General features: G+C 41.6%; 1 protein-coding gene across 1 annotated transcript in view; it reads right to left on the bottom strand.

The window, feature by feature from the left end:
* The window catches only part of kcnk9 (potassium channel, subfamily K, member 9), a 51025-nt gene extending 34785 nt beyond the window's left edge, over positions 1-16240 (bottom strand). Inside the window, exon 1 of the mRNA XM_085262673.1 lies at positions 14825-16240. Within this exon, the coding sequence (XP_085118799.1) occupies positions 14825-15410 (586 nt within the window). The 5' untranslated portion in view covers positions 15411-16240. The remainder of the gene's footprint in view (positions 1-14824) is intronic.
* Between the last annotated feature and the right edge of the window lie 6537 nt (positions 16241-22777).

Below are 22777 nucleotides of genomic sequence, written 5' to 3'. Positions count from 1 at the left end.
TGACCTGAGGGGGCTGCACCAAGGCCCGGTAAAAGGTAAACAACAAAAAAACTGTGACTCATACAAAGTATGAAAAATTGGAGCAGGGATGAACATGAGTCCAGATTGCATATTGAAGTGATGTGAATTTTAAACAGAGTTCATTCAGTTCTGTTTTATAAGGACGTATGAGACCAAACACTCACAAGAAGCGTGAACTCCATTTTTCCACAAAACAACATTACATGTTTTGCCATGTTTGACATGTTTTTGGAATGATAGAAGACACCATTTTCCTTATAATGTTGCTCAAATGTACCACATTTACATAGAGGCGCTCTATCAATGAGGTGTTCATGGAAAATTTGCCTGAAATGCCAGCCGTTTCTATGGGACGCACTCATGTTTCTTCATGCGGCTGACTGGATTGTAAGGCCGACCACCTGCATGCATAATTTTTCGGCGCTCTCTAAAAGTGTGCATTGCATAATCAGTGCAGCACCGTGTTAATTCCTTTTCATTGTTAAATTAAAGTAGTATGACCTTGTCCTACAATTCAGAGCAAAATAAGTTCACATGCACCCACACTGTTTGTGGTTTATAATGCAGGCGATACTGTGAGAATTAGAGCCCACACCACGCTGCTTTATTTGTTTTTTCCAACCTATGTAACTCTACTGTCACTGTGCTTTTACACTGTATTTGTATTTCACCCTCTGGGGGTCCCACATTTAGTATCAGAGGCACTACTCGTGTATCAAAAACACTAGCGGACCACACACTGTGCGCAAGCCACCGACGCCGATTTCATGCTGCTGTTCCGTGGCAATAACTCATACGGGAGACCACACACTCCCACTCTTTCTACAGATGGAATAAAGTGGTTGTGATAAGACCGTGTGGGAGTGTATTACAGTGCAGAGCAGCATAGTGAAGATGACTGTCAGGGTCCAGCGGGAGAGAATTAACAGCAGGTGGAGTAGCATTGGTCATCGGCGCTCTCAATGTATGTGCTGAGAAATTACATAAAATACCTGTGCAGTGTTATACGCAGGCCCTTTATAGGAATTACATGTCAGAGACTTCAGGGACATAACAATAAGATGAAAAGTAAACGTTCTTTGTGTCTGAGCTGCAAGCAGGAACACCCAGCAGTTTGGCAGCTGTATAGTATGCCATGCTGACTCACAGCCCGGGACGGCCATAGTGGATCAAAATGCAACCAGCAGCCAAAGGATGACGTGAGCTAAATGTCAGATCTTTGTTGCACAGTCCACTTTAATCCCAGACTGCTGGGAAATACGACTTGGATTCAGGTGATGACGTTCACAGGAAGCTCTCAGTGTAACACACTTTAGGACAGAAAACGTTTTGGATAACTCCTACTGACCATCCCACAGATTTCCTGTGCACGCTCATTTGTTGCTACTGAAATGCTCATCATTTTCAAAGGGTTCGACAACACTCTGGTGATTCAGCATGAAGGAAGAATGCGACAGCAGTAACGTGCGACCTGTTGTGTTGTAGAATCACAAATCAGATAAACATATGTGACTTGCAAATTCACTTGAACACCAGTTCAAGTTGGAAAAAAAAAACACCTTGGAAGGTCGAACAGAACTTGTAACATTGTATTAAGCTATAAGTGTTGGTTACAGTGTGTAGTGCAACCTAGATTAGTTATTGATAGCAAGTCAACAAGCCAGGTAATGTGATCATTTGGGTGGAGACAACTGTTAACCTGCAGCTTAAACAGACAATAACATCTTGTTTTATTAAACCTATAGCAGCATAAAAAAAACCCAGAACACATCGTCTTTGTTCTGATGTATCCACAGAGGCCCAAGCATGTACCGGTTATTTGCTTTTTGATGCTGTTGAGTTGGGGTTCTTTGGGGATTCACGTGCTTTTGGAAAGAGCTAAAAGTCGCCATTTTTGTGCCAGTTTTCAGTTTTTGGGATTGTCTCCATGTGTCAGCTCCAGATTTTATTGACAGGGAGCACATAAATGCACAGACAAAATTAATTGTAATGTTACAGCATGCTGACAGGCCAACGACTGCAAACACAGAAGCTCTTCAGTGAGTACCAGCTTACTCTTAGATTAATTTTTAAACAAGTAGTTGCTTTGAGTTACTAAAATGTTTATCAGTTGCAGATATTTCCTGTATTGTGTCAAATCTCTGTTTTCTGGCCAGACATGCTGGGCTCCTTCAGGCCTCACTGTCACCTCACTGAGTGTTGGCTCTCTTCTACAGCAAATCTGTTATCCTGTCTTCCTTCTCTCTCCCCAACTGGTCGCAGCAGATGGCCCCGCCCCTCCCTGAGCCTGGTTCTGCCGGAGGTTTCTTCCTGTTAAAAGGGAGTTTTTCCTTCTCACTCTCACCAAAGTGCTTGCTCATAGGGGGTCATATGATTGTTGAGTTTTTCTCTGTATCTATGAAGCTCCTTGAGGCAACTTTTGTTGTGATTTGGCGCTATATAAATAAAATTGAATTGAATTGAATAAATGGGCTGGACTGGGTACTTCAGAAACAATCTACTGGGATTTTCCCACAGAAGCATCTCTAGGGTTTACAGAGAATGGTCTGAAAAAGAGAAAATTGTGGGAGAAAATCCCACAATATTATTGTGGGATTTACCTTACAATATAAAGTGCCTTGAGGTGACTGTTGTTGTGATTGGCACTGTATAAATAGATTAAATTGAATTGTTGGCAGACAACTATCAGATTTTTGATGTTCACTTCTGCTTACAGCCACGATGCTCATGAGTCAGAAGGCAGAAGTATTTCAAGTTTTGAAGTTGTACTGATTATCTATTGAGAGGCATTCCTCATATATTAAACAGCACGAAGCATCAATTTAAATGTCCCACAGTTTGTTCTTGTGCCAACAGATGATACAGTGTGGTCTCTCTTGAAACCTTTAACTTTGATTTGTCTTTGTAACTTGCTGTATGTGACATAACCCAGAATTAATGCTTGAAGAAATACTGACCTGTGGTTATGCATCTCCTCAAAGTCATAATATACCGCATTGATATTATTTTGTATAATTTATAAGCAAACCCCACTGCAGTTTAGTTATGTTATATAAAAAGTTAAGTAATATATGTATTGAAGTTGGCATTTGATCCTGAAGTCTTATGTGAGGATGGTAAAAGGTCCTGCGCATATTTATTAATCCTGGTGTAACAAGAGCAAACACGTGGGATTTTTTGGTTTGTTTGATTGTTTTTGGTCATTTTTGACAAACAACTGGAATTTCATATTAACCCCACACATATGAGAAGAAAGTAAAAGCCGTGTTTGTTAAACTTTATATACCAGCTACATTTTCCCATTTTCATTCAGCATGGCTCCTCTTGTAAGCTGCCTAAGAAGGACGCCACCTGGACTCAGTGCCCCTCTGCAACAAAGAGGCACTACGGTTCATCAAGCAACAGCTCACCGAACCACACTCGAGTCTGAGTGAGGCGCTCTGCGCTGTTTCGTCAGTGCTGGAGTGGAACAACCAGTCATCGCAACACCGAGAGACTCTGGCTGTGAGAGCAGGGCTCCCTCCCTGGGGGATGTGAACACACACACACACACATATATATATATCTAGGTTTCTCTCTTCACACAATGAGAACATGCTTATAAAATGCTGTCCACATGCACTGACAGTGTTGTGATGGATGAAATCAGTGGTTTAATGGGGAGAAAGAACAGCACAGGGCACTGAAGCTTGAAATAGAATCTGTTCTGCTTGTTTTTCTCAGACTACCTACGTTTCATAGCTTCTTCTGCTGCTGCTGTAGCTAGATGTTGCTTACCTCAGCCGCAAGCTTATTGCTCTTGTGGGGTAGATATCTCTTTGGAAGAACTAAAAGCACAAAGTCAGCAATTACAACAGCATCTTGCATAGTTCTTTAAATAAGACTACAATACTGTAGCATCAGGAGTAAATTATGTGATTTATCTTAGGTTTTTGTTTTTTTTTCCATCCATCCACAATCAGGATACCAGTTTGCACTGGTACCATGCATTAGTAAACTTCAGGAACATCCGGTTTTTAATCAATTTCACCTGCTCTGGATATGAGGGAAAGGGACAACAGATGCACTGCTATATCACAGATGCACTGCAATATAGCCCCCCCCCCAAAAGGGAATGGTTTTGCAGGTGTGACCACAGATCTTTAGTTTCTCTCCTTAGATCTCTGAGTCTTTGTCACTGCTGGAAACAATGTGTTAGGTAAGTCCAAAATATGAATCTCAAATTCTTGACTCACAATTGGGAGACACGTAGATTAAATCACCTCTATCCAGACTCTAAATGTAGCTTTTTGTTACGTTTGTTAACCTGGAAACACACCACCTTCTTATTAGCTCTGCTCACCTTAGCAAAACAGCCTTACCGTCCATGAAATTTCATCATACAATTGTGGAAATGAATCCAATTGGACCAGAAAGACCCCTACACAGGCATGCACCAAGTCATGCTTGACAAAAGCACAGATAGCTTCACTTTTATCTTTAGTGCATCATTGAGGTTATTTTGATAGACATTAGAAAATCTCTCTTCAGCGACTGAGAAAATTCTGCTGTTATCACAGGCTGAGAAGCACTTCTTACAAATAAGCAGACTGGGTATGTTACACTCCTTTATATCTTTTTATTTATCTATTTATTTATTTTTAGGATGAAGTCACAGGGCCAAACTGGGCTGCACAGAGGGACCTCATGCAAACAGTTTACCCTCTGAGCGTTGAAAACAGACCAACCGGCTCCGGAGTGAGTGACTCCCACAGTGAGCATCAGCACCACAGAAACACATTCCCATCGATCTGTGTGGAGACCTCCATCAAGCTCCCGGTAGGACACTCTAGCAAAGTGAAAATAATCTACTTGCTACAAAGTGCAGCTAGGGTAAGCGGCTCAAGTTATTTTTCAGTGAGAAGTCAGACACTATATTAACAACTTTCTTGTTTTCAGAGGAGCGGCAAGTATAAATTCTGCCAACATAATGAGGAATTACAGCTATCAGCTGCCAAACAGACTGGCTGTAATTCACAGCATCGTTTTGATCATGCATACTGGGGATGAAAAAAAGTATCAAGTGAGAAAACCTCAGAGGACATTAGAACTTGCTGGATGTACCCAGGTAACGTAACGCTGTAGCCAAGGGGATAACAACAGAAGAATCATGTAGCAAAAGCCTTGCTCGTTCTTTAGATCAGTGTTTTTCAATTAAAATACTATAAAAAAAAAAACATCAAAGAAAAAAATCTGTACATTGTTACTTCACATTCCAGATGCAAATGCTACATTATTTCTTACAAATATGAGAGGATCGTCTCATTGAACTCAGCATCGTACATTTAAATATTCTGTGCCCGTGTTATGACATTGGTGACATGGGAAACGCTGATAGTCATTTTAAACATTTTACAGGTGATGAAGTAACACATAGCATTTGTTTGTGTGTGTGTGGTTGGAGGGGGGTGTAAATAAGTATTGAACATGTCACCAATTTTCTAAGTAAATATATTTATAAAGGTGCTATTGACATGAAATTCTCACCAGATGTCTGTAACAACCCATCAGATCCACACATGCACCTGAGCCCAAAGACTTAAGCCAGGTATAAAGACATAAAGGAGTCCAACCTGGAACCAGCAAGGTGTACCTAATAAACATGATGTGAGTTTATGAACATCTCCATTATCTAGTTTTTTTATTGTTTGCAACTTTTTTTGTTGCAGCAAGTCCAATGTTTATCAAGTTTATCACCTCAGTTTAATCCGGTCTTTAAGCGATGACGTATGAATCCTGCTTCCGGGTCCAAACTACTCTGCGTTTATCAAGGCTGTTGTGTTTCTAACATGTTTTAATGCTTTGTATCTTGTTCTGTTTAATCTTAACAAGCCCCTAAAAAACGCAGTGATCACTGTCGGCCTCTCTCGGTTTTTATTACCATTGTTTATTTTAAAGCTCATTTTTAGGACCTGACAATGTAACTACGGCCCAGCCCATGCAGCAGTATATTAAAGTTAGGTTGAAACCAAGCACACCATTGTTTTTCTTGTGACATTACCAATAAGTTTGATGTGTCACATGGCCCTCTTCCTATTGAAAAAACAAAAGTTGTATCCCAGATGGCCGACTTCTAAATGGCCACCGTGGACACCACCCATCTTGAGGAGTTTGCCCCCTCACATATACTAATGTGCCACAAACAGGACTTTAATATCACCAACCGTTCCCATGTTATTACGGTGTATCCATATAAATGGCCCACCCTGTATATCAGAGTCTGAGGTGTGTGTTCTCAAACAAAATTACAGGGGAAAAAGTAGACCCGATTGCAGGCAGTAATCATTTGTCTGTGCAATATTTTGTGCCAGTCGTTGACACATTTTAGTTAAAATTCTTAAGATGAAACCAACTCCGAGCTGAACCTCATGGTTCAGGAAAAAGGTCTAAAAAATATCCACTAACACACGTCACAATGATTACTTATAGGACTGGGAAGATTTAGTACATTTTTACAGAATAGAAATGTGGTTATTTTTATTCCATTGCTTCTTAAATGATCTGAGAAGTGAGCTTTAGGTTAAAAAATGAATTAGTCAGTTGTTTGGATTGATGACAACTAAAGTCTTGCCAAATCAGTAAAAAAAAACTATGGCATTTTTAATTTAAGCCTTTATTCATATCCTTAATTGTACCATAATGTGCTATTAATCATTATAAATGTGCTGCTCAGTGTCTTGTATTATTAATGAGCAAATCACCTGGATTTAAAATACACTGTATACTCCATCATGCACTGCTTGAGAGAGGAAATCATCTAATCCGGTGTCCTTGATTTATGTGTCTATGCAAAGTAATGTGAAAGTCGTGGTTTTCCAGCTCATAACGGCATCAAGAAAATTCATATAAGACTCTGTGTTTATTTTACCTGCACAGCATGAGGTGCAGTAACTGCTGCACCACTGCCAGCCAAGAAAAGCAAAGTTGAACAGTGATGTAAAATATACATTGTATGTCCAGCTCTCCTATCAGTCCTTGAGGTGCATACAGATTGTCCATGTTGGACAACTGAATCTGTATTTAGCTCTTACTGGACTGACCCTCCAGCCCATCTCACACACACACAAACACACAACAATCACTGTCTGCATGCTTCACTTTGCCAGGACTCTACCTAACAATTCCTGTCAAGATTACAGTGTTTATTATCAAACCAGAGGATGACGAGCAAAACGCTGTTTTTAGCAGCTTGTAGCCCGACTGCAGTATCACACCAATCAGAGGACGTGCATTCTATGTAAATGGATCCTAACACATCTGCATATTGCATGTCAATCACATGTAATATGCCTTTCTCGCCCAAGCATATACCATCTATATAAGTCATACACACCATGACCAATAACACCTCAGCTTATTCAGTAAAAACAGTATGACTTATATTGACAATCAGTTAATATTTACACACTACTTTTCTACCATTAGATCATTTATAGATATTATAAAAACCTTACAGTCCATAAAGACTTGTTTTAAACAGGTGGCCTCATAAAGTACTCTCTCTGAGTGGACTGCTACATAAACCGGCCTCAGTAAGTGAGCACAGGTTCACAAAGCCTGCAAGAAGACGTGTGCTGGAAGTGCCAGTTGCTTTGCAGTGTAATGGAAACTGTGACTGGCACAATAGCTCCAACAGAGATGCAGCATCTGACTCATCTCCACAAAGAGCTTTCATTAGAAAGGACGGGTGATGAATTTATCTACGAGGACACCACTCACTTATGGAGCACTACAAAATAAAAGCATTTCACTTTACTTTTCTGAAAATAGGCTTTCACAGTTTCACTATTGAATCATGTTAAGTTATTCACCTTAGGTTTCCTCTAGCCTTGTATCTCTGTGGACAATAACGATAATAACCTGTTACTACAGAGTACTTCTCAGCTGCAACGGTCAACATTTGTAAGTTACTGGTGCTACACAAAACTGTATTTAAGGTGAAAAGGGTTAGCACTGGGGAAAAACCCACAAACCTGTAAACACTGACTTCCTGCTCGACACTAGACAGCAGTGTTTGAGCGCAGCTAGTCCATGAAGCCGCTGGAGGTTTTTTCATAGCTAAACTTGTCTGTAGCGCAGGGTACTACTATACTGTGTAGCCCTGGCAGGCCTAAACACCTAGAGCACAACATAGAGCTTTTACAGAAGCTGTGTGTTATGCTAACTAATAAAGGTTATGAGTCTACTCTTCCTGTTAGCCATTTTATACAAATAAAAGCAGTTAAATAATCTAAAGAAGGAATAAAAATCTATCCCAGATGAGCCACCACATTAATTATTACTGTTTCATCTGTTTAGTTTTTATACATGCATTTAGGTTTGCTAATTATAGATTTAAGCTAAAGCATCGTTGGATGTGGAAATTTCTGCTAGCATGCTTGTTCTACTAGCTCAATTTATTTTTTTAAATCAACTTAAAGGAGGAATAGCTTTATTTGTTTATCATGCTGATCTCTGACTATAATGTAGGATAAAGCTAAAAGACTCATTGGTCTAGATGCTTGTCTTTGATTAGCTCGTGCTAATCAAATTTGATTAACTCATGCTAATCATCTGCTGTCATGCTAATTGCTAATATGTTACTCTGATTTCGTCATTATTTTCTCTTACATTTGGCTGATATTGTTTATGTAATATGAATTGTAGTTTTGATGGTTCAAACTGTAAAAGAGGAGATTAAAAAATCTTTAATTTGAGGTATAAGACCTTATTTTATATTCGATTATAAAGCATTATGTTTTTGTTTGAAATGTAATTAGGGTTTAAAGTGGTGCTCACACTGATAAACCTTTATTAGACTGGGTGTCATGGAACACTTTGATAATGTTTTGGCACATCATAACGACACAGTGAATAATTACACCATATGTGAAACATTAATATTGACAAGAATTTTGTCACAGTTTGAGTCACTGTCCAAAAATATAACTGGTGACAGTTTTCAGTCATACCCTGAACTGTTCATATCCACTGTATAGACAAATGTTGATATTTCCAGACATTTGGCAGAGATGACTTTCACCTTTTAAGCTGTCTTTAGTCTCCTGGCAACATGAGGCAGGTGTATAAGCTCACCATAGCACGCTGTTGTTGCTCTTCTCCCTCTGAGCAGAGTTTCGGCGAGAACACTTCGCGCTCGCCACATGCTGTCATCACATTTGGAGCAATTAATCATGAGAAATAAATAGAGTGAACTTGCAGGCCGGTCTGAATCGAGGGGTGCTGTGCAGAGTGCTTACAGCTTCATCCTGGCAGCCGAGATGGGCCCCTCAAGACAGCTGCTCTGACAGTCAAGTCAATTCAGTTTTATTTATAAACCTGCAAATCATGACAAAAGTCATCTCAGGGCCTTTATACATACTAAGGCTGAGACCTGCACTAATATCATCACAGCTAGGCTCCAGTTTCAGGCCTCTGGCCTTTTCTCTCATGATCAGGAGTATGATGGTAATAAAAATTAGCTTCTGATCACGACTTGCACTATAACTTTTCCTGGGCCTAAGGCACGCCCAGGTGAGGCTTCCAGATGTAGATGATAGACCAGATTTTAAAAAAAATCATCTGTAAGTATATTAAGTATACATCCTTAATTTAAAGTGCAGCCCTGACATTCAGGGTTTTTCATCCTGCAGCTCTCCCTGTTATTACCACAATTACTATCTCCAACTCCTGTTACCACTGCTGCTGTTACAGTAAAGAATTTTCAGTAGCATTTGAACTGAACTGTATTCACACTGGTCATACATTGAAAAGAATCATTTCCAGTGTTAACTCTATTAAAAACTGTATCTATTCAGTTTTGACCCTATAACTCCAAGTATATCATATTTGATACCTGAGTTTTTAGACCTCTACAGCATCTATCCTAACAGGCTTATATGTTTTTGATACAAAAATGATACAAATTAAAACGTATACAATCAATTTCCCTCTTTTTCGTTTTATGAAAGGTTCAGTAACCTGGGAATTGGCAATTTATCTCAATTTATCTCAGGAAGTTATTTTTAACATAAAATCCAAACAAAGTGAGAAGGTTAATTGCTTTGGTTTCTTTGCAGTGGCCCTCCCACAGCTTGTTTGTTCGCTCATGTTAACCAAAACACTTTTTTTTCTAAATGATGATCAATACTGAAGTAATTCTTTTCCTTTAAAACAAGATTTTTCTTTAAAAAAAAAAAAAACTAAATTAAATTACTACATTATTTTGGGATTTATGTAGTAAATACAATATATAATTTTATATAATATTTATTCACTTCACTTTATGGGTGATTCTTTTACTTTATCACCAATGAGTATGTGATGCAGTTGGACTCATGGGGTATGCATCGATATTAATAGAAAGATCTTTAAAGATTTATAGTGAGCCAATGATGAATGTACTTGGCTGAATGCTGGCAGGTTTTACAGTAAGATGGTAACCTGTCTTATCGATACGGTCATGTGATATTCGGTGTATAGTGTGTGTTTTATACCCCTGTATATGTACATAACCAAGAAAAACAACGTGTAGTACCACATATCTTAATAGAGATCTTTGTGCCTCACTTGTATAGTCCCTCGTGTTCACACTGAATTTAATTAGCTTCCACAAACAGCTCATAGTTGACACAGCCCAAATTGGTCCCTTATCTTTGCAGCAGTTTCATTTCACACAAAACTACTTCCACTTTTAGCGGCTGAAATAATGACTGGAAAAACAAAACGGGTTTCATTATTTCTGAGAACAGGTAGGAGTGTAAGAATTAAAGTTCCCACTGTCAGATGAATGTTATTTTTGAGCGTGCCATCCAATCATTGAGCAAACTCATCAAATCAGAGAGAGAAAAGAAAAATCAAAGCTCCACTGCCTAAAGGCACAAACGGCTGGGTCAAATACAACCCACAAGTAAGATTTAACCTACTTGGAGTGTCAGATGAAACCTTATGAAGTCTGAAGTGGCTGGAAAATCACCAAAAAAGATATCAAACTCACATCAAGACACTTTTCTGTGATTGCCTTGACTTTCCAGTTGTACAGTGTCCCCAAGGCACCAAGAAAATAAATGCCATCTGACTAAAACCTACTGTAATATCATTGAGAGTATTGAACATATCAAACTCACTGAACTTCGCTATGACCAGGTGACGGTTTCATCTAATGAAAACTGTCTTTGTCCATTTTGTCCAGTCTGTGCTTCATCGTTGTTTTTTGTTTTGTTTTTTCTCAGAGAAGAAGAAGAACTCTCTTGCTTGATGAAAAAGCAAAGTTTGGTGATCTTGCAGGCTTGTGCTCTAAGGCACAGAGTCGTTTGCTTTCAGGTCAGATGTGCATTTTAGGAGCATTCAATCATTGGGTGGATGACTAATTTCTAACATAAAAAATTTGGTGGTTTTCAGTAAATCAGATGGATTTGTGCATTTGTTTTTGGACCGTTTTTAACTCTGGATTGAGACATATTTGACACAAAAACAAACACTAACATGGCAACCCCAGAGTGGAGCTCTGTGGCACAGAGAGATCAGATATATGACCCTTAGAAATCCTGGAAACAAATTTTAATTACCTTCATTAATTTGACACAAATTTCTTTTAAAAAGGTAAATATCAGGGTACCATGCCAGTAAATACACTATATCATATTAGTTATGTTAATCATTTATATATATTATGCAGTACTGTGAAAAAAGTCTTGGTTCCACCTACATTTTTAAAAATATTTTACTATAAAAATGGGAAATTGGTGCAGTGAGTTATAGCCAACATAAATGCAGATACAGTAGATAAAACAAAAACAGCAAATGTGCAATTCTCACTTGCACTTGAAAGTCGGTCATCTTTATTCTTCAACGCTGCCTCGACTCTCTCAGTCAAGTTTTCCTGTAATTTCTTTAAGTAGCCTTCAAGAATAATTCTCCAGGCCTCTTGAATGACTTTCAAAGCTCTTCTTTGGATGTCGACTGTCTTTTGTTTTTCTTTCAAGAAAACCCACAGTGCTTGAATAATGTTGAGGTGGATCCTCTGTGGAGGTCAATCCAATCCACACTGTTCCCCTGTGTTTTACTGTCCAGGTAAAACACCAGTAGTGCAGTTTGGGATGATTGTCATGCTTAAAGTCACTGTTGTACGTGACCTCCTGCTTACATACTGATGAGGGTTTGAATCATCAACGTCAAATTAGGATTCATCAGTCCATGTGACCTGTTGCAGCTGATTTTCTGTTTGGTTCTTATGTAATTTGGCAGACATCACCCTTTTCTCCCTGTTGCCCTTCCTGGGTTTTTGACAGCCACCAGTTCACAGTAGATGAACTGGAGGACCAGATGTATGTGTCAGGTTCTGTGTCAGCTCTTTCATTTAGTTTTTCTGCTTCTTAAGGGCGTGACTTTCAAACACTGTTCATCTGCTGTAGATAATTTTTAGGTCTGATGCTTCTTCTTTTGCCCTTCACTTCTCCAGTTTCTGGTGCAAAAGTACTTTTGTATTCCATTTAAACTGAGTGATCTTTGGCATTTTCTATAGATTCAACAAAAGAAACAGGAGCATGTTATGTGCTTTGCTAAGTTGTCTCTTGTGTTCATCTTATAATCAAAAGAAACACTTTGAAAGACCTTCAGAAAGGCTGGAGGACTTAATCTCAAGAGCACTTTCAGAAAGATTCAAGAAGGTCTGACCCCTTGAAAGTAGAACTGTAAAATATGAAAAAGCTTTTGCACAGTACTGCATGAATTTAGAATAGAATAGAATAGAATATTTACATATGTCATCTAAAGTGCAAATAAATCCAATCTGATTTAAAGAAGCGTTCCAATTCAAAAATGAGTAATATATGGCAATGTGTGAAGTACACATACAGTACTTGTTAGTGAGGTCAGTTTATTGTTGTTTTGTGGTTTATCGTGGTGAAAACAACAAAACCATCACAAGACTAACGCGAAACTAATCCTTTAAAATAAAAAAGGTGGTGGGAGGGGGGGGGGGTCTAAAAGAGGAACATTTATCTGTATCCTTCTTTTTTTAAATGTACCTTTAAATGAATAATCAAACTGAAGTCCCGCTGAATGCTCTGTTCGCCTGGTGTTTTACATTAGAGCACCGCAATTATAAGTCAATGCTGATTTTAACGACTTTTTGCAGAACGGCCTGACTGTGTCAGCTTTATGTTTGTGGTGCATTTCTAAAATGAAATGAAGCTCTTGTAATCAATAACTTTTTGGACAGTGTTCTTTTCTCGTCTCTTTCTTTTCTGCAGGCTGATACAATAATATAATTTCCATCCTGCACAAGTGGACTCAAAACAATTGTGTGTCTAATCCCTTCCTCTTCCTCAGTTTAACGCGTCACACCAGGAAGTCAACTAAAGGTCAGACCTTCACATGTTGCAAAGGGGGAAAAAGAGAAAGAAAAGTTGGGCTGTCCTCTAAACTATTGGAACTTAAGAGTATGATAACGCATAAAGAGCGCTGTCTCCCACAGAGCTGCAGTAAATGTGGCCACTTCACCCGACGTGAATATTACAATGGCTCTCGTTGTAGCCTGGAAACAAAAGTAGATCCACCTTCACTGCGCCGTGCTGGTGTCTCTTTTAGGTGTTGCCTGGCCAGCTATGAGCCTAGTGCATTAGTCCTCCTCCCCATAAGAAAATCATCTTGAATAACACCATGTCGAGTCTCTGTGACCTCTGCGTAAAAAGAAGTTCGTTTTCGAGTTTCGGACTTTTTACAATCCCAATCTGGGCTGATTAAAAGGTCGGATTTGTTCTATTTTATTATTTTGCTGAGTTCATTTCAATTAATGCAATTAATTACAAGTCGCTTCAATCTGACATTATGGTTAGTATGATTACTAAAATGCATTACTAAAATGCACTCCGACGGTGGAGCGTAAACAAAGACAAACTCTGTTTACCCCTCCTTCCCAGCTTGAAATAAACCTTTATGACGCACATGCGTCAGAGCCAGGGGCGTCAGACTGATGTGATGTATGTTGCATTTTAGGAGACTCATAAAAATAAATGCAAGGAATGGAAGGAAAGTGGGATGGTTTGTGCCCACAGGCGGGCCCTGCAGCTGTCTTTATTTGTAGCCAAGTTGGAGCAAAGTGTTCACTGTCCTTTTTTTGTTCTTGTGGAAAACCATTAAACCTAATGTAAATATAACCACAGGGACAAAACACACAGTTTCTTTTTAAAAGCAGGATCTGAGCAGGATCTCTTGGAGTGACGTCAGGTTTCAGTTGCTGAACTCTCGTCCTGCCTGCGGCTGCACTCAGAGGAACTGTCTCTTTCAGCACCAACACACCGCCCGCTGCTCTTCTTCCAGCCACAGCTTTGTCTCTCCGGCCTCTCAGGATCAGTCTCGGGGTGTCTCACAGCCTGAACTCGATCTGCTCTGTCAGACTTTCCTGGTGACGCATCGTTAAAAGTTCAAATTGTGCAGCTGCACGAAAAGAAATGATGTATGTTTCCACAGTGCACTCGAGCACATCACGCTACGTCATTCTTCCGCGTAATTTAACCTACAGGTGATGTTCAGGAGCTTAAATCTCACGAGGCTGATGACACACAAAGCTCCATTCTCACCGCGCAATTCCCTTTGGAGCAGGGAGCGAGTGCTGCAACATGTTGCTTAAAACTTTACCTACAGACGTGTACTGTAAATATGTTCCTGCTCTCCCCTAATTGTTGCTGACAGCCCGCTTTATCGCCCTAAAAATGTAACTGTCCTCGTCAAAGATCACAGTGAGCCTGTAAAGATTTATACACATGTTAGAGTTTAGGCTTACCTATGGTGGTTATCACCGTGATGGCAAAGTAAAATGACCCTGCGAATTTCCACTGCACCCCGGCTCTGTGGGGCTCAGCCTCCATGATGATGCTCTCCAGTTTGCGGTAATCATCCTCGCTGATGTTATATTTCCCCTGGAGACGCTTCTCCTCGGCTTCCAGCTGCTCTTTTTCACGCATCTCGAAGTCGGACTCCAGGGCGTCAAAGACAGCGGCCCCGACGAGCAGGTATGTAAACGTGCAAATGATCAGGGACAGGGTCCGCACGTTTTGCCGCTTCATGGCCAACAGGAACCGGCGACCGAGGGGCTCATGTCCCCTCGGATTCTCCGGGAAGACGCAGCAAGCGTGGGGATAGCCGTGTGGACAGCGCCTGGAAGCGGAGGCGCGGAAAGGTGCGCTCCGGTGAACGCCGGAGTTGGAGCCCCCCGCCTTGTTGTGATCCCGGTGGCAGAAGCCCAAATCCTGCTCCTGGTTAGTGGAGAGACACAAGAGACTGCTCGAGCGCCTGGACCAGGAGCCTTGCAGCCGAGAGACCCTGCGCAAGACCTGCCCAAACCAAGTCCTCCCGGTGCGCAGTGCCATCAACAAGCTGCTTCCAAGCTCGTCTGTTGCTCTCTGTTCTCTACGTAGGTCGGAATGAACCACAGAAATCAGCACTGACGGATCCTTTCTTTTTCTTTCCTGCTCCAGTCGAACTTTGTCTGTGAGGAGAATTAAAATGTCCTACAGCCGAGCATCTTCCCGCGGGTCTTTAAGTTTCAGCTAAACAACAACCTGTTCATCCTAACATCTCCGGGATATTTTTAGCTGCCATTCTCCACACACGGGAGAGAGAGGAAGACAGAGAAAACAATCAATTTACTGTCCGCGGAACCCTCAGATCTTCCTCGCAAGCGGCGGACATCCTCATCACAAATGTGCTGAGTCGTCCCTAAGATGGGAGGGTCACGGATAAGGAGAGTGGCGGAGAGTTTGGAGTTGTTACTCACACAATGCACATGAAAGATTCACGGCTCCGTATCTGTTGCTTCATCCGCGCCTCAGCTCAACACTTGTTGTTGTTTTAGGAATGGAAAAAAAATCCTAATAACTATCAAAACAGTTTCCATCGGAACGAAAAGTTTCCTTCAAAGGTAAATGTGTTTAGCAGCTGGAGCTGCAGGAAAAAGACACTTTACTCGTGGAATAAACACAGCTGCTCACAGCGCACTCCGTGTCCGCAGTGGCACTCATGCTCTGTTGCGCACACCGCGCTCCAAAGCTCCTCTCCCGATCTGTATGCTCATCACTTTGATTTGGGACGAAAAAAAAGAAAAGAAAGAAAAACCCACATGTGTGTTTTTACTCCTCGTGTCGGGGTTTCTCAGTTCACCGTGCGTGTCACGAGCTGCTTGTATTTTGAAGGCTCCACATTTGATGTCACCACTCACTCCAGACGCTGCTCGGTGGGCGTCGCTCCTCCTTTTCTCAGCGTTTTTCTCTTTTTCCAAGTGTCACGATTCAGCTCTCAGTCTGCCCACTCTTGGACGCTTTCTCTCCGCAGGAAAATCAGCCCGGTGTGCAACAGATAGAGCCCCCTCCCACCCTCCTGTGCTCTCCATTACCAACGACCCCTTCCACAGTGACCACTCCTACTCATTATATGGACCGAGAGAGTTCACTTTAATGTTCACAATAAAGCTTTTTCTTTCCCTCCACATTCTGGCAGCAGCGGGAATCAGCTCTCCGGACCGGACTCAGCTGCGCATGTTAGCGCGCTCTCCATGGTGCTGAGGACAGACGGACGGAAAGCGCACTGCTCTGCACCATACAGACACGGGTTTTTGTACACATACTTTAAACAGGCACAGAAACACGTGACATGCAACAAGGAGGCATTCGAGTGCATTTTAAACAGAAAATCGAGACTGGGTTCCCACATGGCAGCAGCGGGAGACTGTCCCGCAGCAATTACAGTAATCTGATTAACAGCAGTGATGAGATTCAGCACAGGCAGCAAGTAAGAGGTTCTAGTTTTTTCTGAACTTCAATCCGAAACATTTACACTGCAGTTTGTCTGAGTTTGATCCACAGTGTCCACGTTTTACACATTCCACACAACAGTGGAGGGTAAACGCAGACAGACCATGCGTGCTGAATCCTGTGCGTGCATGCGGACTCAGGTTCATCAGACTTACGTGCCTAAAAGATCGGATTGCACTCACACCTCATATTGACCTCACCTCTCTCATGAAGTACCCAGAACTTCTCTTAAAAGGAAAAACTACGGGATTTCTACAAAGTCTGGCACATAAGTCGAATTAGAAGACGCCATCTGCATGATGTTCCTTGCTTATGTAGAGCCCCGGAGTCATACCACAGAACAGTGTTTCTTGATTTATCGTCAGTTTTATCTGTATAGCACTAAATCACAGTCACCTCATGGTGCTTTAAATTGTCCTGTAAAGTCTCTACAATAATAATCTGTGGAAACTATAAATGAGCTACTGAAATATAAATTAAGAAAAAAAAATGCAGATTTGTGAAAATGTAAAATGAAAAGCGTAATGTTTTCTCCCCTGAAATCTTCAGTTTTGTTTTCTTTGTTTTTCACTTTGCCAGTAACAGTGTTCTTCTGCAAACAAGGACATAACATAATCCATGTTGTCTTACTTTAAAGGGAAATTTCCTTGCTCATCCCAACTCTACAAAAATAGAATTTTAACAACCCTTTCAATGAAAAACACAATCATGTTATTATTGAAATAATTGTTCAAATGAAAACAATATAAAAACGAATATTTCTATTTATCTAGTTTGTTAGTTCATTAGAATAGAATAGAATAGCCTTTATTGTCATTGTACAGAGTACAACGAAATTGGAGTGCCACTCCCTTGGTGCAAGTTTCAATAATAAATATAAATGTAAAATATAAAAGGTACAAAAAAAAACAATCGTAAGTACTCAAACAATAGTATGTACAATATATACAGGATAGCAGCATTAATATAATGACAGTATGAATAGCAGCATAATATAATGACAGTGACGGTATGGAATAGGTTCAATTGTTTTTGTGCTTATTTACTACGGTGATAGCTCTGGGAAAGAAGCTATCCCTGAATCTGTTTGTCCTGGTTTTATGTGACCTGTACCGTCGGCCTGACGGTAATAGTTCAAACAGTTGGTTGCTGGGGTGAGAGTGGTCCTTGATGATATTGCCAGCTCTGCTGAGGTACCGAGAGTTTGCAGTGACCTCCAGGCTGGGCAGAGAGCAGCCAGTGATCTTCTGGGCTGTGTTGATGACCCTCTGCAGTACTTTCCTGTCTGCAGCTGAGCACCCTGCATACCATGTTGTTATGCCGTACGTTAGGATGCTCTCTATGGTGGCTCTGTAAAATGGTTATTTAATGTGTGTCTCTTCCTGAACAGTTCAGTTATTTAATTATCATAGCACACAGACAAAAAAATAAAATAAAAATGTAGGAGAAATGGGGGTCAAAGGTTAGTCGGAGCCCACAGCTTTATTGGACCTGAGATCTAAAATACACAAATAAGAAAGCACTTTTGTGAAATACAGTATCATTCCACTACAGATTTAAAAGGTGATCTTGAGCAAGGCAGTTAATCCCGTGCAGCAGTAGGAACAGACTTGTGATATTGACAGCTGCATTTGTCTCCATGCGTCAGACAACAAAACATTTCAGTTCAGACGTTTAGAGGCACGCTTCTTTGTGCTGAACCTAAAGGTTACGAGAGCAGTCCTGTACAGATTAAAGGTCCAAATGTGATATCATAAAAAATAAAAATAAAAAACACACGAATACGACATGAATAACAATTATGACCTGGCTGTGAAAAAGTATACATTTTGGCATATCAGACCTTTGTGTTGCAGCCATGTCTCCTGGCAGTAGGCTGCTAAGTTTCTAAAAAGATGTGGTGTGAGTCACTGCAATCTGCCTTCAGTCTGACTTGAAAGGAAGAAAAAGTAGAGCTGTTCAGAGACGGCATTTTTCTTTTCCACGATCTAGGATCCTGACCTTGTGTCAGTCATGTTGAAGGACACAGAGTCATTAAATAAAACAGCAGAAGCATTTTGCACACAATTACTGGAGAGTAGGACTAAAGAGAAAGCTGACCAGCAAGGGTTCATTTGAGTCACTGCTGTTTCATTACATGCCACTTGTGATGGACCGAGCAGCGAAGGAAACTTAGGCACAGGTTAAAGTCCAAAAAAAAGATTTTTTTTTCCCCCCATTTAACCCAAAAACATAATTGGTTAAATCATGCAAAAAGAATCAAAATCTTGGGCCCATAAAAGAGGTCAAAATAACAGAAAATAATCACTGTGTGGCTGTAAGGGCAGCCATCACACACGCCTCCTCTTCAGGTCTCTCCCTGGGACAGCCAGAGAGAGTCTGCAGTGCAGTTATCCTTGTCGGGGATGTGGTTGATGGTGAACCGGAATGGCTGGATTGCAAGGTACCATCGCGTGATCCTTCCATTTGTGTCCTTCATTCTCTCTATCCATTGAAAAGCCTTGTGGTCCGTTTCCAGTATGAACTCCCGTCCGAGAAGATAATACTTAAAGGAGTCCAGGAAGTCCACTTCCCTCGGAAACAGCTTGCAGCTGATGAAGGCCACTGGATGACGCTCTCCAGGCGGTCCCTTTAACAGAACAGCTCCCAATCCTCTCTCTGAGGCATCAGTCTGAAGAATGAAATGTCTCTCAAAATCAGGGCTGTGCAAGACTGGGCTCTTACTCAGAGATTGTCGTAGGTCCTGAAAAGCCATCTTAACCTCCTCTGTCCAGGTGATCTTATTGGGACTTCGGGCACCAGTCAGATCCGTCAGAACAGCTGCCCCGGCAGGGAAATGAGGGATAAACCAATGATAGAATCCTGCCATACCCAAAAACGATCTCATCTGTTTTCTGGTCTCTAGCAAGGGACAGGATTCTATGGCGGTGACCTTATCGCCTTGAGGTTTTATTACTCCATTTCCAATCACAAACCCAAGGTACTCAGTTTCAGCCTTGGCAATGGCACACTTAGCTGGATTAACAGTCAACCCTGCAGACTGAAGACGTCCCAATACCTTCCCCAGATGTTGCAGGTGTTCTTCCCAGGTAGAACTGAAAATCACTATGTCATCAAGGTAGGCTGCAGCAAAATCAGACATGATATGAATCAAACTGTGATATTGCATTCAGGTACCTGAAGTCTATGCAGAAACGAATACCGCCATCCTTCCTTGGCACCAGGACCACCGGGTGGCACCACTCGCTCTTCGAGGCTTCAATGATTCCTAGTGACAACATCAGGTCGATCTCCTCTTTCAACGGGATCAATAGACGCTCAGGTATCCTGTAACTCATTCTCCTCACAGAAGCGCCATCTTTCAACACAACGTCATGTTCCACAATGTCCGTTCTACCAGGATTTTCACTGAACACATCTAATTTACACAGGTTTCTCACCTGAGCCTGTCTTTCCTCAGGAAGGTGGTTGAGATCCAGGTCCTGAGGAGTTGGTTTTGGCAGATACTGATCATCCGCTTCCTCCTCCTCCGAAACCTCCCGGATCAGAAAGACATCTGCTTTTGGTCTCTCCACCCATTCCTTAAGCAGGTTAATGTGCGGTACTCTGCTGGAACGGGGCTGATCTCGAATGGCGACCTTATAGGTTGTTTGTCCAAGTTTCTTTTGGATCTCATATGGCCCTTGCCACTCTGGACTTTGTTGACTGGTGTCAGCAGAACCACCTGCTGATCAACGCCGGGAAAACCAAGGAGTTGGTGGTGGACTTCCGGAGACGCAGACCCACCACACTGACACCGGTGAACATCCAGGGAGTGGACATTGAGATAGTGACTCTTATAGGTACCTGGGTGTTCACCTGAATAATAAACTGGACTGGAGCCACAACACTGATGCTCTTTACAGGAAGGGTCAGAGCAGACTCGACCTGCGGAGGCGGCTGAGGTCATTTGGAGTCCAGGTAGCGCTTCTAAAGACCTATGACTCTGTGGTGGCATCTGTCATTTTTGACAGTGTTGTATGTTGGAGCAGCGGTTTATCGGCAGCTGAGAGGAAGAGGTTGGATAAACTCATCAGGAAGGCCAGCTCTGTTCTGGGATGCACCCTGGACCCAGTGCAGGTGGTGGGAGACAGAAGGACTCTGGCCAAAATAACATCTCTGATGGACAGAGTCTCCCACCCCATGCATGTAAATGTTGCTGAACTGCAGAGCTCCTTCAGTGACAGACTGCTGCATCCTCGATGCACGAAGGAGCGTTTCCGCAGGTCCTTCCTCCCTGCAGCTGTCAGACTGTACAATCAGAACTGCTCCCAACAAACGGAGATGTTTACATCTGCGCTGTAACTGCAATAAGTTAATTAACCGATTTGCACTACAACCTGGTTTGCCTCTTATCTGTAGTTATTTTTATTTAATTTAATAACTGTACAGTACTCTCTGTATATAGTAACCATTGTCCTTAATGTAAATATGTAAGAAAAGTTGTGTACGTTTCTGTTCTGTGTCCTGTTTGTATGTATATGTGTTACAACCAAATTTCCCCTTGTGGGACAATTAAAGGATTATTCTATTCTATCTGCTTCAACAAAGTGGACATAAAGTTAGTGCCACAGTCAGTAAGAATCTCACGAGGAAAACCAACCCTTGAGAAGAACTGTATCAGACAGAAGGCGACTGCTTTGGCTTTTATTGATCTCAAAGGAAAGACCTCTGGATATTTTGTAGCGTAATCTGTCACAACCAGCATGTAATGGTTGCCTGCTTTGCTTCTTTCTAGAGGACCAACAATGTCCATTCCTAGCCGTTCAAATGGAGGGCTGATAATTGGTAGAGACTGGAGAGGAGCTCTGGAGGGGATTTTAAGAGAAGACTTCTGGCACTGAGGGCAGCTTTTACAGAACAGTGTCACATCCGAGCGCACTGCAGGCCAATGAAAACATTTGCTAATATGGGCCATGGTTTTGTGCTTTCCCAAGTGGCCAGCCCATGGAATGGAGTGTCCCAAGGAGAGCACCACTTTCTGGACTGCTCTAGGAACCACCAACTGTAATGCTGAACCCTGCTAACGATACAGAATGCCATCTTTCAGCAGAAACTCCCCCTTGCTGTTCAATTCTTGCTCAGTCCCTTGGTTCCTCTCTGCAGCTTTCTGGAACAGAGATGTTAGAGATGAATCGTCATGTTGCATTTCAATAATATTAACAGGGATTTTAAAACCCAAAGGTAACTCAGGCTCTGTGCTAGGAGCTGATCGAACAGCAGTATGTAGAAACTTCTCTTGCCGTCTCTGTCCACGTGACTTACGAAACTTCCCGGGTGCAGTCTCTATGTCCGCATCATAGAAGGGCAAGGCATGGAGTGGGTGTAGGGACTCCTCTTTCTTCTTAGCTTGAGCTCTTGTTACTGCAACATTGCATGTATGACTAGGATTCAGCAAGTCAAACACAGGCAGATCTCGACCCAGCACTACTGGAAATGGCAGATTCTCTGCAACACCAATATTTAGAATATACGTTTGTCCTTGTACTTTGATGTACAGATCTGCTGTTGGATATGACCTGTCATCCCCATGAATGCAGCAAACAGGGATTCTCTCCACATTATTAACTTTATTTGCGGGAACAAAGTCTCGGTGCACAAGAGTCTGAGTACTTCCTGAGTCAACAAGGGCCTTTAATGGTTTCCCATCAACCTCAACCAATGTCATTTTGAACCCATTCTCAAACTCCACTTTAGGCTCCACACTTTGTCGGGGCACAAAACACATTGAGTTATTTTTGTAGAATTCTTTGGACACATTGGTTTTGTGTGGCCCTCCATCCCACACAAATAACAAATCACAGTCTTGGGTGGAGGTCTTGACGGCATATTGACAGACTGGCTCTTTGGAGGTTTACTCACCCCTGCTTTCTGGTAGTGAAGGACAG

Source organism: Mchenga conophoros, linkage group LG22 (genome assembly GCF_057382185.1).
Source record: "Mchenga conophoros isolate Kocher_MC1m ecotype Shallow Benthic linkage group LG22, M_conophoros_male_GT1.1, whole genome shotgun sequence".
Classification (NCBI taxonomy): domain Eukaryota; kingdom Metazoa; phylum Chordata; class Actinopteri; order Cichliformes; family Cichlidae; genus Mchenga; species Mchenga conophoros.
This window is presented reverse-complemented; position numbering and strand designations above follow the sequence as displayed.